The sequence below is a fragment of the Danio aesculapii genome, chromosome 1 (genome assembly GCF_903798145.1).
Source record: "Danio aesculapii chromosome 1, fDanAes4.1, whole genome shotgun sequence".
Classification (NCBI taxonomy): domain Eukaryota; kingdom Metazoa; phylum Chordata; class Actinopteri; order Cypriniformes; family Danionidae; genus Danio; species Danio aesculapii.
Genome location: NC_079435.1, coordinates 50,752,877 through 50,770,109, shown reverse-complemented (window position 1 = coordinate 50,770,109; position 17,233 = coordinate 50,752,877). Strand labels below are relative to the sequence as shown.

At 35.6% G+C, this 17,233-nt stretch overlaps 1 protein-coding gene across 1 annotated transcript in view; it reads left to right on the top strand.

Annotated features, from left to right (window-relative positions):
* dachb (dachshund b) overlaps positions 1-17,233 on the top strand; it is a 51,679-nt gene that overhangs the window by 24,773 nt on the left and 9,673 nt on the right. The window contains exon 2 of the mRNA XM_056453709.1: positions 16,399-16,514. Within this exon, the coding sequence (XP_056309684.1) occupies positions 16,399-16,514 (116 nt within the window). The remainder of the gene's footprint in view (positions 1-16,398; positions 16,515-17,233) is intronic.

Below are 17,233 nucleotides of genomic sequence, written 5' to 3'. Positions count from 1 at the left end.
TTAGTTATCTACAATAAGTCGCTAAGTTAGCTACAATAAACTAAAATAATTTCCTTATAATTATATGCTTCTCACAATTTCTGAAGAAATTATTCTGTTTTGCCTGTACAACATTTCCCACCACCCCTATAGCATATGTGTGTGTGCATCATCAAATATTAAGCATAAGTACAGACTTCGACCCCTAATAACTGTGATCTTTTCATCATATACTATACAAATGTGAAGTCCAGGAGCTGTAAATGATATTGGTTTTGAACGTGGTCTCCCTGTGATCTTCTAATTCATTTTCTCCCTCGCTTTCCTCTTTGTGTTGTTTGTTATGGGGATTTTTATTCTGTCATCTGCTCACTCAATTGAAAATAAGAGACTGTAATTAGCTCTTCTGTGGTCGACACAAAACCGGCCAAAGAAAGATGGAGCTTTTGCAATTCTTAGAAGAAAGTCAATAGATGTCATTGTGTATGTGTGTATAGATGTGTGTGTTTGTGTTTAATGTGTGTTGTGCTGCTTGTCTGTCCTTATTATCATTCTTGATAGTAGCAAGGCAAAGAGGCATATGCTATATAAATTCAATAGCGAGCTCAAATGAAAAGAAAGCCAGTAAAGAAGACAACCTTGACTGATCAATAAAGGGTGGGATTCCCTCTAGAGCTGAACACCATGACATCATTGAGGAAAAACAACACAAAGAAACAGACACAACCAGTTTGGTGTCAGCACAGAGAAATAACTGTTCAGGTGTGATGCAGAAAAACAAAATGAGTATCCTAAAAATATTAGAAAATGTACAGTGTACCTGTAATATACTAAGGAAGAGAAGTAATATTCTTATGTCTAATAATACTAATATCATTCAGAAGGTCATGATTCGCACTCGTTGCGTTATTACTTTATATAGCTTTATTTTACATTCTTATGAGATACCGAAGAATCTATATGTCCTAAGATATATTTGTCCTATATATATATATATATATATATATATATATATATATATATATATATATATATATATATATATATATATATATATATATATATATATTATAGGTGAGCATATATAATTTTTTTTTAATCTAGATTAATCTCAGAACTAATCTAGATTAAAATGTCTCATTTGAATTCTGCCGAAGGCATCCAGAATATGTGTGCTACCCAAATAATAAGTCTTTGAAGAACGGGTTTCGCAAGCCAGGTGGCGCATTAGACCAGGGACTCATCTCCTGTTTCCAAAATGCATCACAAACTGCTTGAGAAACTGTTCTACTATGATAATTGGTGATGAAAATAAATTATGTTCAATAAAATGTACTTGTGTTTACTAACTGTTTATTCAGTTAAACATGAATTTTGAACTGTAGGCCTACATAAGCACAAAACAGCGAATTTTGATCACCTTAATCCAACTAAAATCATAACTGAACTAAACAGAAATGGAATTAAGACATGTGGAGTATGGATATATTAGTGGCACCATAATCAAACTATTACTGTCATGTAGAACTTTGCCATATTTTCTGACAAAATCCACACACGCGGCTGTCAGTAAAGGACCGCACACACACATCGCGAAATGCTGAAGTTTTTCTTTCCATTTGGCGTGCGATATTAAATTCCATAACACTCTCACCAGACCTTACTCCTTATTTGCGTCTAATACCTCAGTTTGTCATGGGGGCTTAAAAGAATTGTTCATGAGTTAAAGTGAAACTGCCGAACTGCAGTTAAAGTCAGGCATCTTGCTGATTTGATTCAGACGGCTCACCAGTCAGGCATACTTTCGCGCTAAAATATCAAGGTGAAAGTCATCATAGCTTGCGTAGAATAGAGCCAGCTCCCAAACCAACTTTGAGAATAGATTAACGCCGATATTTTTTTATCACGCGATAAAAGTCTCGCGTTAACACAGCACGGTAATGCCGATAACAGCCCACCACTAATATATTTAGTAAATTAGTAACGATTGCAGAGAGATCGCCTCTCGCGTCATTCAAATCTCATGTATGAAAGCATATTATATGTAAAAAATAATGATGACAGAAGTTGTGGTAGGTTTCATTAAAGGTGTTTTCTGTCACTACTTGTTTAGCCTGCCCTGCTGGGAGTACTGGGATAACAGATTATAGTTCTGATATAACCGCTGATGTTTATGGTAAAGACTACAATCACCGTCATATGCATTTAACGACACTCAAAAATGAAAGCTGCAGGCAGCAATTATATTATTTAACCAAAAGGTGGCAACAACCAGCCCTCAAAAATATGCCACTGAATAATTCTTTAAAAATGAAACATCCAGCAATGAAACATGAAGGTTTATGAATGAATAATTGAATCATTTATTGAAAATGACACTAAAAATAAATATGGGCTGTACAAATGATAATGTTAGATTTCTGCATTTAGTGCTATCAGCAACAGTAGTAGTAACAGTGAATTTTTCACAGTACTGAATATTTTACTATTTATTTTTATTCAGATGATTATTTCTTTTAATAAAATTACAGGTTCTAAGTTCTGTTTGTTAAAACCAAAAGTGTCTTGCAGTGCTGTTTTTGTAAAAAATGGAAAGCAAATTACATTTGTCTCTTCCCTTTTTGGCTGATCCAAAAACTGGTCCGATCCATGACTAAAAATCCATAATGTGATACGAACCGTAAGATTTGTGATCTCCGAAAAATATAAAATACAGTTATGTTAAGTAGTTATTTAACGAGTGCAAATCATGACCTTCTGAATGATATTATTAACAATATTAACACACCAAAATTTTCAAAACCGGTAATGTGCAGTGCAGACCTCATTACTACTACTACTACTACTACTACTAATAATAATAATAATAATAGCAAATACTGAAAATATGAGAATAAAAAAGGATATTTGTTTTAAATAATTATTACTATTATTATTATTATTATGTCGACATATAATATAATATAATATAATATAATATTTTTATTATTATGCACTAAATGATATGGACATTAAGCAATTAAAGGTTATTTAGGTGCAAAATGATATTTGCTGTAAAATAACCCTTATTTTTCTATAATACATTCATGAAGAGATAAAATGGCATGAAAAATAATGTTTAAGGTGAAGTGTGCACTTTTGTCCCAGTACTAAAGGCAACCATTACAAAAGTAATGACTGCTTTTAAAGAGCTCCCTTTTTCACCTTTGCAGACCCACCTTCACAGCGATTAACCTTTTCATGGAAATCAACCAGAAAATGGCTAACTTACTGTATTTTATTCTCAATAAACTGTGATAGGAGAAAGTCTTGTAATATTACACATTTCTAATGTTTAAATCTAAATGTTAATCTGAATGCTATATGTTAATCTAAAAAAAATTTAAAATCTATATAGCGCCAATTGTAAATCATACCCCTTTGAAATAATTACTTCATTTGTCATACAGCCTGAAATCAAATCACGTTTCAAATAACTTTTGCTATGCATTTCTACAACTTTATCCTGAAGTCTATTGAAAGCAGAGTGTAATGCGGGTACAGATTTGTACAGGTTATGAAGATTTTCTATAGGCACTATAAGTGACCCTGGATTACAAAACCAATTATAAGTGTCAATTGTGTTATGTAAAGCGTCAAAAGTGTCAGTATACTGTACATCATTTAAAAGCTGAATAAATAAGCTTTACATTGATGTCTGAGCTGTTAGGTTATGACACAATTTTTGCTGAGAAATCTGGCAAATCTGAGGGTTCAAAAAAAAAAAAAAAAATCACCTTTAAAGTTGTCTACATGAAGGGCTTAGCAATGCACATTACTGATCAGAAATATATTTTTGATATATTTATAGTTAAATTTCCATGGAACATGACCTTTACTTTAAATTCTAATGATATTTGGAATAATAGAAAATGTATCATTTTAAGCCATACAATGTATTTTTGGAAAATTAATATTTGTATCCATTTCTCAGTGAATATATAGCCAATGTATTTGGTGCAATTAAACAAAACAGATTTATTACAGATATATTTATTAAAAAATTATATTTTAGTCACCAAACATAATTAGAAATTGAAAGATAATACAATTAAATTCAAGCAAAGTATTGCAAATTTTACAACCTAGAAAATTTTAACTAATCAAAATATCAAACTTCTCTTGATTTTTCTTCTTTTTAAAATTTGTATTTAATATTTTTCTATAACATATAAATTTGGCCGTACTCGTTTTTGAACCGTTATCGAAAGTTATTTAGTTAGATAAGCTCCAGATTTGGCTTCAGTACTGACTAATCTAATGTATATGCACAGATATATTATTGTATAGCTTCCTATTAAAAATCTAAACTTAAAAGATAGATTTGTGAGGGGTGTACTTATATATGCTGAGCACTGTAGCTTTGCGACTTTTTAGACCACTTTTGAGGTCTAGGGTCACATATAACATCACTTACGGTGAAAATGTTTGTGTATATGTGTATATATATATATATATATATATATATATATATATATATATATATATATATATATATATATATATGTATGTATATGTATGTATATGTATGTATATGTATATGTATGTATATGTATATATATATATGTATATATATATGTATATATACATATATATGTATATATATATATATATATATATATATATATATATATATATATATATATATATATATATATATATATGTATATATACATATATATGTATATATATATATATATATATATATATATATATATATATATGTATATGTATATGTATATATATATATATATATATATATATATATATATATATATATATATATATATATATATATATATATATATAATAGAACATTTACAAAAAATGTCATCAAACATGACCTTTACTTAATATTTTAATAATATTTTCCATACAAAAAAAATCTTTAATATTTTTTTTGTGTGCCTTGGACAGATTTTTGCTCATTTATTCTGATGAATCCCTTCTCCAAACAGCACTTTTTTGTTTGATTTTGGAAAAAAACTATCATTTTAACCCATACAATGTATTTTGGCTATTGACAAAAATATACCTGTGCACATTTTTAGACCACTTTTGAGGTTTAGGGTCATATATAACATCACTCACAGTGTATATCTTTTTTTATTTGAGCAAAATGCAATTTCAAGATGTTTCTCTAAGAGTTTTTTGTCCTGTTTTATTTAGTTATTATAAGTGAACCAGTGTGAAAGAGGAACTGCAGAGAACCTGTGTTCAACGCTTATGACAGCTGCTCCATCTCTATCACAGCAATAAATAGTGCAGCTACACCTCTGTGTGTGTGTGTGAGATTGACAAAATCACTAGTTGTCGATCTGTGTGTGTGCGTATGTGTGCGCTTATGTGTGTGCGTGCTTCAGTAATATGTGTTTGATCTCGAGGGGAATCCTTCTCTCTTGTCCTCCATCTGCCACCAATCATGGCTGATGACAGAGTATTGATTGAGAGGAGCTTTGCACAGTAACAGGCTCCTGGGTGTGGTCTGATATATGCTTTATGCAGAGTCCTTGATCAAACGCGATAATATTTTCACCTATATACTCTGGAGTAAACACATCGATAAATAAAGAGCTATTCTGTGTTCAAGATGAGGCAGCAAATTTCACATCAAGATCTCATGCAATAGGCCTGTATGTATGAGAGCCAGCGGGGTTAATTCGATTCAATTAGATTAGATAATGCTTCATTGTGCACTACTGGGGAAATGTGTCTTTGATTTTATGCACTAAACTATTTAAGAGCAAATTAAATATCATGTCTTGCCAAAACAAAAATATAGTATCGCATAAGAAAAATAAAAATGCAATTTAAAATAATTTAATACTTGAAAAAGAAATATTATTTTATTGGGAAAATTATTTCATTTTTGCATAATGCTAATCAACATTTTCTGTTTGGCCACTACTAATTTAGACCATTAGAAGGGATAATGAAAACAACAACAGTACTGAAATGTATCACCTAATGTAGCCACTCAACCACTTTAAGACATCAGGTAAACAGTTATAACTAATGTCCCATCAGGGCTCCAGACTGCGACTCAAAGGTTGCATTTTACAAACATTTTCCCAGCCAGTGTGACCAGAGCTGATCTTAGACTTTTAGGAGCCCTAAACAACTCATTCTCACAAACAGATTTTTGCACATCAGGTTCCTCTCTTAGCCGCTGTTTACAATATGCTTGTTATTTAAAAACATATAGGTTTTGTTATAGTTACACGTGGCGTCCACATACATCTTCAACCCAGGAAAAGGAATGATTTGAAAACACTAAAGACCCTGTTTTACTTTGAAAATGCTAGGCTGTTTCTTAATATGCATTCGTCAGTGATCTTGCATTCTTGTGTTCTCGTGGAACGTCATCATCAACCGCCAAAGTTCAGTTCCAAAACTCACGGCCGCAAGAACGAAGGAAGCGGGGAAAACCTGAGTGCGTTCTTGATATCGAGGATGCATCGATGCAGACTTGAGTGCAAACTTGCTTGAAAAGTTCCAGAAGTCACTGTGGCTGAATAAAGGAGGTGGGAAGTGCAGCATTTTATATACAGTAGATTTATCATTAAAGTTCAGAGATAACACTTATTTATCTCAGAAGTTTCCCTAAATGAGACGGTGAAAGTAAACATTAACATGAAAATCTTATAAGAGGCAAGAAAATCTTATAAGAGGCAAGAACACAAACACAGGGTGTTTATTTGCTGATATTTGAATTAAAATCTGTTTCATTTGTATTGTGCAAAGTATATCTGTAAGAATCTGTGCATGTTTTATATATATATATATATATATATATATATATATATATATATATATATATATATATATATATATATATATATATAGAAAAGGGAAAAAAAAACAAATCATTGTATAAATGCTGTAATGCTTAAATAATTTTGAGCAAAAGTGTGTAAAGGTCATGTGACCATCAGGAAGAAGACAACATCTCATTTCTCACAGAACACTTTCTGTGTTCTCGCAGTCTCCTGAGTTCGTTCTTTCGAGGAAACCTGGCAAGAATGGTCTTCTCAAGAACACAAGTACATTCTCTGCGTTCTTGGAACTGAAAAGCAGTCGTAGTGTTCCGTTTTAGTCTGTCTACACCAGGGCTGCATCTGAAATCACGCACTTCCATACTATATAGTACGACTGTATGTGAGCCGAGTAGTATGTCTGAATTCATAGAATTCAAAAAACAGTATGCGAGTAGTACCCTGATGACCTACTACTTCCAGCGAGATTCTGAAGTGCGCATCCAATGCATGTTACGCTATTCCATGATGCCCCATGAGAGAATTCATGAATGGGAGTGAAGCGACGCAACTGACGTGGGTAGGTCACTTGATCTTGACAAAATGGCAGATGTCGTACATCCAAGTTCCATTCATACTACTGACATTCATAGGCTGCGCCCGAAACCGCATACTTCCATACTATACAGTACGCTAAAATCAGTATGTGAGCCGAGTAGTATGTCCGAATTCATAGAATCAGACAATCAGTATGCGAGAAGTACCCGGATGACTTGCTACTTCTGGTGAGATTCTGAAGTGCGCATCCCATGCACGCTGCGCTATCCCATGATGCCCCACGAGAGAATTCATAAATGGGAGTGAAGCGACACAACTGACGCAGGTAGGTCACGTGACCATGACAAAATGGCGGATGTAGTACGTCTGGATTCCATTCATGCTTCTCACATTCATACTGCATAGAACGTACTTTTCTAACGGCCGAGTAGTACGTTTAATTTCAAATGCAGTACCTACTGAGTAGTAGGCAGTTTCGGACGCCATACTGTATAGAGTGAGCTTTTCTAACGGTGGAGTAGTACATTTAAACTCAAATGCAGTACCTACTGAGTCAGAGGTAATTTCGGACGCAGCCCAGGGGTGCCCAAACTCAGTCCTGGAAGGCTGGTGTCAGATTTTAGCTCCAGCTTGCCTCAACATTGCAAGGATGTTTCTAGAAAGTTTAGTAAGAGCTTGATTTGCTAGCCCAGGTGTGTCTGATTGGAGTTGGAACTAAACTTTGCAGGACAGGACACCGGCCTTCCAGAACTTAGAACTTAAATCACTCAGTTTTTTTGCAAACGTTCCTAAACGGATGTGTGGTTATCCTTTTGCTCTCTGACTGGTCTTCTGGACTATTACATATCGTTCACTGATTCATCAAGCTCTTCTCATGTGACCATTACTCAACCTCTACACTGCAAGTATGGATGCCAGCAAAATATGCAGGATATACCTATTGAATTGTATTACCTTTGAAATATATTACTTGAGTAAAAATATAATATTTTGGGTTATTCAGTCTTATCAGTTTTCAAACTAGAATTTACTATGGTAGTGAAGACAACTTTTATAGATGGTGCTGTTTTTGTCAATAGAAATTAATTAGCATCTGGATTCCAACTCACCCTCTTGCTATTCTCAACTCAAGTCAATGTCAAATGAGCATTTCAAAGAAAGAAACAAAAAATATGTGTGCAATACTGCCAAAATAAGGTGTTGTGCAAATCATCAGTTCAATGTACACTTTTAGAAATAAGTGTACGAAAGCTGTCACTGGGGTGGGTATCTTTCAAAAAAGTACACTTTTGTACCCTACAGGTGCACATTGGTACCTTAATGGAACATTTTTGTACCTATAGGGTATACTTTTGTACCTTTAAGCTACTATGAAGTAAACAAATGTACATTTTACGTATACATATGTGTACCTTTATGGTACAAAAGTGGACCTAAAAAGTACAAAAGTGTACCTTTAGAAAAGGTACTGCCCCAATGACAGCCTTTGTACTTTATTTTTGGAGAGTTTAGTGGCATCGGTGTCTGTCTAGTGGCATCGGTGTCCACAGCAAAGCTCATGGCTTGGGTTCTACCTTCAAATTTATGTCTATGGCATCTATGGCATGACTCGCCCTGCACCGTTTATGCTACAGACATGAATAATACTGCAGATTGTGTGGCTTATTGAGGAGAGCCGTGCTATTACTTTTCAAAGCGTTATATGAGCTATGGTGTTTGAATAGCGGGTGATTAAAAGGATAGATGAAAGATGCCATAGACATACATTTAAAGGAGGGACCCAAGCCGTGAGATTTGTAGTAGTAAGCAACGGTCTAGCGACACCTTAACAACCACTCAGAACATCTTAATGCCATGATTTACTTTGTTATTTTTTTTGATGGTCAAGTTTGAGTTTGAAAAGCCTGAGGTAAGTCTGCACAATTAAACAAAGGTCCCGTTTACACAGTCAGGTCTTGATGCCCAATTCCGATTTGTTGCCTATATCTGATTGTTTTGCCTGTCCGTTTACACGTTCTTTTAATTGTGACCCATATCCGATTCATGTGTTTACACTTGCCATACAATTTACAAAGTTGCACATGCGTAAACGTGGGTTCTAGCAACTGCGCCACATTAGCCACGGTGGAGGAAATTGGCTGTTTCTCAAAATGCATTCTTTAGCGAACTGCAACGTCATCATCAACTGCCAAAGTTCAGTTCCAATACTCAAGACCGCAAGAGCGGAGGATGCGTGAAACTTCCCAGATGTGTTCTTGATATCGAGGACTTATGAATGCAGACTTGAGCACCGAATTCGCTCAAGAAGTCCCAGAAGTCATTGCGACTGGAGGTGGGAAGCGCAGAATTTTATATAGATTTATTATTAATGTTCAGAGAAATAACTTATTTATCTCAGGAGTTTCCCGAAATGAAAATAAATATAAACATTACTATGAAAACCTTAATAAAAGAATAAACACATTAAGGCTGTTTTTTTGCTGAAATTTGTATTAAAATCTGTTTTATTTATATTGTGCAACGTATATTTGTAAAGATTTTATGCATAGTATATATTTTTTAAAAGGGGAACATCAACAAATCGTATGAATGCTGTAATATTGTAATACATTTTCATTAAAAACGCATGAAGGTCACGTGACCATCAGAAAGAACGCATCTCATTTCTCACAGGACATGTTATCTGTTTTCGTTGTCTCCTGAGTTCGTTCTTCTGAGGTGACCTGGCAAGACCGGTCTTCATAAGTCCGTTCTCTGCATTCAAAGGGCTACTTTTTACTCACACTTTGAGTAATATTTACAACAGATTTACTCTACTCTTAGGCAAGTATTGGTACTTTTACTTACATATGAGTTTTCAGTACTTCCAACAATGTCTATAAAGTTTTAAGTCCGCTGAAAAAAGTAATGCTAATTATATTCAATGTACAATTACGCATGTAAATTGTCACCAGTGATTCAAACCCATGCCCGCTGCATTTCTTGCTTTACTTGTTGAGCTGCGGAAATGCAGTTTTATCTGATGCCATGATGTTGGCATGACTAGCTTGTTTAGCCAGTCGTTTTATTCAGAGTTTGTGCGCGCCAGTGACCTCTGCATGACTGCATCGCTTCCATCAGCGGCTCATCCTGTCGTTCACTAAAAGAGAGGGATTCTTTTCTCTCTGATAATACAGAACAAAAGAGCTGTTGTCAGTAGATCTGGATTAGCTTTTTTGTGCGTCTCTCTATGTGTGTGTGCACCGAAAGGAGCGAGCGAGAGAAAGAAAGTGAGAGAGAAGTGGTATCAAGAGATCAATGAATGAGCGTCTCCGAGAGCTGTATTACTGTAAGCTTTGTAAACAGCGTTCTTCCTTTTGTCTGTGCTTTTAAGAAAGAGGAAACCATTCACACCCCCGTACATCAACACACCGTCCCACACACACTGCACACATTCCTGTTAGGCTGACACAGCGGGTTAGTGGATGTATAAACATTACACACCGGGATGAAAAGAGAGATACGAGCAGCTGAACTGCCGTGGAAATGCCTTTTTTTCTGTCTCTGTTGGGATTCGTTCACATATGCTTGTGGCTCTTTTATGCATCAAACTAATTAAGCGTGCAAAAATAAAGGCATACACGATCCTTATTGTTTCAAAATCTAAATGTCCTCAGTTTAACATCTAAACTGCTGCTGAGCCTGTGTTAATACTGGGAGATTTCAAAGGGGCCATATCAAGAAAACAGGATTTTCCTTGCTCTTTTGAAATACAAGAGTATTAGATTTCAGTGCATGACTCGCCCTGCACCGTTTATGCTACAGACATGAATAATACTGCAGATTGTGTGGCTTGTTGAGGAGAGCCGTGCTATTACTTTTCAAAGCGTTATGAGCTACGGTTTTTGAATAGCGGGTGATTAAAAGGATAAAGCATGCCATAGACATACATTTGAAGGAGGGACCCGAGCCATGAGATTTGTGGCATTAAGCAACGGCCTAGCGACACCTTAACAACCACTCAGAACATCTTAATGCCATAATATACTTTAAACAAAAATTTTTGATGGTAAAAAGAAGTTTTGAAAAGGCTGAGAGATGGTCTGAATGATTAATCGAAGGCTATTTTCATGCACATTTTGGCAGTAAAGCCAGCTCTGTGATCAGCTGTAAATTTCCAGCACTTACGCAAAAGATTGTGGACAATATAATTGATGCGATTCTGAAATCAAAGAGAATTAATATACTAATCAATGTAGTATTTTTGACAACATAGGCTTATTCTAAAAACGTAGCCCTATTTACATTTCTGGAGATCGCAAAATATGTTGCCAGAGCTACATATGGCTGCATTTCATTTTGAAAATGAACGCTACGGGGCGATATGACGGCGTTCCTTTTTGCACTTACCAGCGGGATGGCTTTCCCGCTGTTACAAGTTTGTCCCGTTAGCTCGCCCTCTACGTCGATGGTCTTGAGATGCAGAGACAAGTTGACCACGATGACAGGGTTCAAGTCTGGTGAAGAACGGTTCCAGAAGGCAGGAAAGACAAAAACAAAATCCAAAATGTAAAATAAATAAGTAAATAACAGGGAGAGAATATGGTAAAATCTGAAAATGTGTTAAAAATCAGACGAGGGCTTTTCTTTTTCTTGATTGCTTTTGAACATTGTTAGTTGGGTTTAGGGAAGTGGGTGGGCGGGTTAATCAATACAATTGGTTGGGTTTAGGGAAGGAGGAGGGTGGGTCAGTCGATCGTCAGTCAGTCTCACAGTCAGTCAACTGCACCCTCTGGTGGATTTACGTGAGAACAGCAGGCACAAATGGTGGTCGCGAGAGAAATTTGAGATCTCAAAAAGTGTACACAGCGGCCCCTAGTGGATTCGTGGAAACCAGAAGTATATATAGGGGTACGTTTTCAGAATGAGCCTGGGTTGATTTTTGAATGCCCTGTGCTGCAGTAGGCAGGGTGGTAAATGTGTCTCGCAACAATGTTGACGGCTGTGAGAGAAGAATAGTTTAAACATTTGTAAGCCTTGTCTAGCCTGTTGCACAACGGACGAGAAGAATTCACATCTATACATTGTTTTTTATTTGTCTATATTACATAAATTGAATGCTGTCAATGTGCGTATACTCGACTTGACATGACATGACACGACATCTCATCTAGTGTGTGACCTTATAGGGCTGGGTGATTAATCGAAACGAAATCAAAATGGACATTCAGAACCAATAATCGATCTAATTTTTATAGGTCGATTTTTTTGATTACCATTTTAACATAAAAACCTGCTGCCAGCTAGCGTTTTGGAAGTGTTATTGCAGAGCAACACAAACAGCACACAGAAGTATAAATGCACAGCTACGCGCAAGGCATGCGCCGTGGGTCACGCCGATCATTCGACACAGAAGTATAATCAGCCTTTAAAGACTTTGCAGTCACATCTGGTCTCTGGTCAAGTAGGACTATGGACCCATTCTTGAGCCTTACTCTGCACTACATTGACGATGATTGAAAGCTCCACCAGAGATGCCTTGAGATAGAGAGACGACATAATTTCCATTACATTAAAATTATTATTATTATTTAAATTTAAATATTTGTATACAGAAGATGCAAGAAATGCACGGTTTAAAATATTATTTACAGGCTATGCAACAGTTATTTTATTTAGAAGAGATACTGGTTATTTTCTACTTTTAATGTTTGCAAAAGTACAAGTTATTTATTTTCAAACAGTGACCGTTCGTTTTAGGCAATGTGTGTTTTAATTTTAGTTGTTTAATGTTAATGTTCAATAAATAATCATAGATAGTAGATTGTGTGTGTTTCCTTTAGTTATTTTAAAATCAAGTAATGCACCCTTCATTCAAAAATGTCTTCTGTAAAAAACTTCTCAGTGAACTATGGGGGGGGGGGGGGGGGGGGGGGATAAAATAACCATTCATTAATCATAATCGCCCAGCCCTAGGCGACCCTTTCAAGTGTCTTTAAAATCTCTGTGTATACATCTGTACCAGCTCTGCTACTCGACTCTAGTGTATTCATGTGGCTAAGTTGGACCTGTTGATTTGGATGTTATTCCTCTGTTAACAATAAACAATTAACACAGAGACAACAAACGGTATCATTTTCAAATCCTGCACTTTGAAACATGTTTTAAAAAGTTTGCTTTTTCGAGCCCCAAAATGCCGTGTCAATCAATAGCCAAATCTCATAAAAAGTTGTCCTTTTTTTGAGGTTGACAGAATATCCCTGCTTTAAATAAAAATGCCAGCGGTTCACCAGCTCGCTGTACGTCAATGTCATTTTCTTGTTATTCACATATGAGTTCATGATTGTTGCTCCATCAGGAGACAGATCACAGTGTTGTGCTCGACTACCATTGCCACATAAATCAATGCAGGGATGTTAAACTCTGTCTGTTCCTCTGTCAGTCACGGACCTCTCTTTAAAGGTCTTTCTCTTTTTTTCTTTCACATTCTTCCAGGGCAAAAGCCCCTCAGAGTCTTTTAACCTTTGACTGCTCAGAGATTGTGCCTCTACCCCTGAGATGAACCTTATAAACAAAAGCAAGAAAGACTACCGGCTGTCCTCTTTCTCTCTCCTGTATATTCGGTTTGTTTAATATAGTTTTGTATAGTAGTTGGATACTTTATGGATGTTGGTTTATATCCCATGATTGACAGGTGAGGTGAATGAAAAAGTGTAATGTTGAACTTACAGTACTTGTAGTATGTGAAAGAGGAACTAATGGACATCCCTTTTGAAACTGATTTAAGATAGTTCATGCTATAATTAATATTCGCTGTGGTCCTTAGTGATCCATAAAATGCAATGCAACCCATGCTAACTGTTGAGAGTCCAAAAAGAGCATTATCACAAATATTAGTATATTTTGTGTTGTCGGTAGAAAACTTTAAACTTTAGTATGTTTTTTTTTTTTTACTTCCCAGATTCTGCAGGTTGCAATGCAATCTTAAGCCAATTGTAATTGTTTGTTTTGGTTTGATTTGGAATTTCCCCAACCATTCGCAGAGCCCGGGGGCCCAGAGTGAGTGCTCCGACATGCCCCCCCCCCTCCTGGTCTATTAGTATGTTTACCTGTATTATATGAGGCTTCTATAAAAGGCTGTCAAAAGTCCTTAAAGGTGCAGTATGTAAGTTTGACACCCAGTGGTTGAACTAGGTATTGCATGCCTGGTTCAAAACACACGCAAGCACAGGTTGCTAGATTAAGTACATCAACAGCCTGACCATCTAGCCTAAAGGCTGATTTAATTTAAGTTGTGTTCTAACTAAAAGCAACATCACGCGATAGAAGGAATATTTTTTAGTTTAGTTTTATTTTTATTTTTTGTCCTAACCTACACCGTAAATTTATATTTTAGAAATGGCTTTTATTTCTTGCAGCTGAACAACAGGGATAAACTGACAAGGATCACCTCAGGTACACCTCATGTGCTTTGTTCAGTGTTAAATGCTAATAATGTGAGTTTGAATGCCATTTTACATGGCATTTATTGCCATATACTAAAAGCAGCAGCAGATAGTTCACCTCAGATCTTGAAAATAAAATAAACCGTTTGAAATTGAACTTTTAAACTGTAACTCTGTACAAGCCAACACATATCATTGATGCGGCATCTATATTTAATAAATTTAAAGTGGTTTAATGCGTATTAATTAGATTATAAACCTTACCATTTCGTTGGAGTGCAGTGAGTGCACTATTCTGTGCTGCTAAATGGCTGTATTTAAATTTCTGTCATGTTTCGTCTAGTACAAACTGCCAAATTGCTTATCACTGCGTATCTCGTCATGTACCGTGTTGTTGGGATACGGGGTTACAATGTAACCTGCTCACCTAACGCTTACGTCCATAATATTTATATCATTTGCTAATTAATATCCTCATGTGGAACTTAATCTAGGTCTCATTTCGGAGTCTGCTACTGTCCACCGGAGGTCACATTTCGGTCACGGAAACATACTTTAAGAGCCTTCCTGACTGAATGAATGAAATACCCTGTTTACCACCAAGGCAACCCAGTTAGCGGATATATTATTGGCTAAAGTGGCTTTGGGCGGGTTAAATGGCCAAAACAAAGACAGATGTTCCATCACGGAAAACACATTTTCAAAGCAGAATATCTGACTTCAGCATTGTTTTTCAAATAAACAAGAATGTTCACTTAACATGTTTCTTAAATATTTGCAAACATATTATGTTTTTTTTTGCTTTAGAAGAGTCAAAACTTACATACAGCACCTTTAAAAATTGTTGACCACTATAACATCGATCTAACATTCATAAAACAGTCTCATATTTATGAGTGTTTAAACACTACATTACACTATAAAAATATCTGTTGATTACCAGTTGCGTTTTCCATTTATTTGGGTTTTACGGAAGCATGATCTCTGCTTCAACAGCTTTTGATGCTGAATATTTAACAGTGTTACACAGTGACTTTTACTGAAATTGTAGGAGTGTGATTTAACATTTATGAGTGAATCCTTAAAATAACAGAAAAGGGAATTAGATTACAGCTTATTACCAGTATTGAAATTTACAACCCACACCATTACTTTAAAATATATAATATCCCAAGTAAAATATTTACTTGCAAGATTGCTAAATTTAAAGGGATGGTTGACCCAAAACTGAATATTCTGGATTTATTTTTTATTTTTTTTGGAGAAAATAATACTTATGTGCATGTGATTTTTCATGTTTTTTATTTGTAATAAATTTGCAACAATTTCAAAAAATCTTTTTTTTCACATTGTCTATATGGGGTATTGTGTGTAGAATTTTGAAGAATAAATGTATTTAATCCATTTTGGAATAAGGATGTAACATAAAAAAATGTGTAAAAAGTAAAGCGCTATGAATGCTTTCCGGATGCACTGTACATTAACTAATAGACCATTATTCTAAAATGTTACACTGTGCATAAAAAAAACATGTATTTGTTCCCTTTAATTGTGTACATTTTCCAACAGTGTTTCTCTGAGCAGGCCTCTTTGTTGTCCTTAATAATGGTCGCAATACTAATGTGTGTTTCCACCCCTTCCAGCTCTCGTCCAGGACGCCCACCTAAGCGCTCCTATGGGGCCAGTGTTCAAGAAAACCCCAGAATCCTGCACCACAGAGCAAACAACCTCCTGTCTCCAGCCCTGCTGTCACCCACAGGTAAACCCACACACCTCGTTGAGTGCGCTGTAAATTTAGATGAGCTTCAATTTCCTCACTTCAACACATATGAAAAGTATATGCTTAAATCAGTCCCTCCTCTGCTGTCCTTCTGCTCATCTTTCATTCTGTGCCGCTCTGTTCGGTCATCTTTCATGCACCTTCTTTTTCCGGGTGACAGTGATGAATGACACACCCCAGCGGGATCACTCATCCATCTGTTCATCCCTCTCTATTTCCCTCTTCCTCTCACTGGCCAAAAGCCTCGCAGCCCCCGTCCTCTCGTCTGAAATCCAACGCATCGGCAAGGGTGGACGGATGCTGAAATCGGCTCTGTCTTTCAATAAGAAAGCATTTATTATACTTGAAAGCGTTGTGTCCTTCCCACATTTAAATGAGTATGGCTAATTTTTAGGAACCTGACTCTAATTCTACTCTATTCTACTCTAAAATTCTAAGATTCTACTCTGAAATCATCCTGTTTTATAATTTAAAACTTTGTTGTTAGTCTAAAAACTGCTTGTTTTGAAGTGTTAATCTGCTAAAATGATTTCGATAATGTGGCTAAACTCAACCTCCACAGAATATGATCAACACTTAGTTCTACATCACTGCATATTTAACCCCGCCCACTGATTCACATCATAGTAAGGCAAGGCAAGTTTATTTTTAAAGCAGATTTCATACACAATTCAAAGTGCTTTACATAAACAAGAATA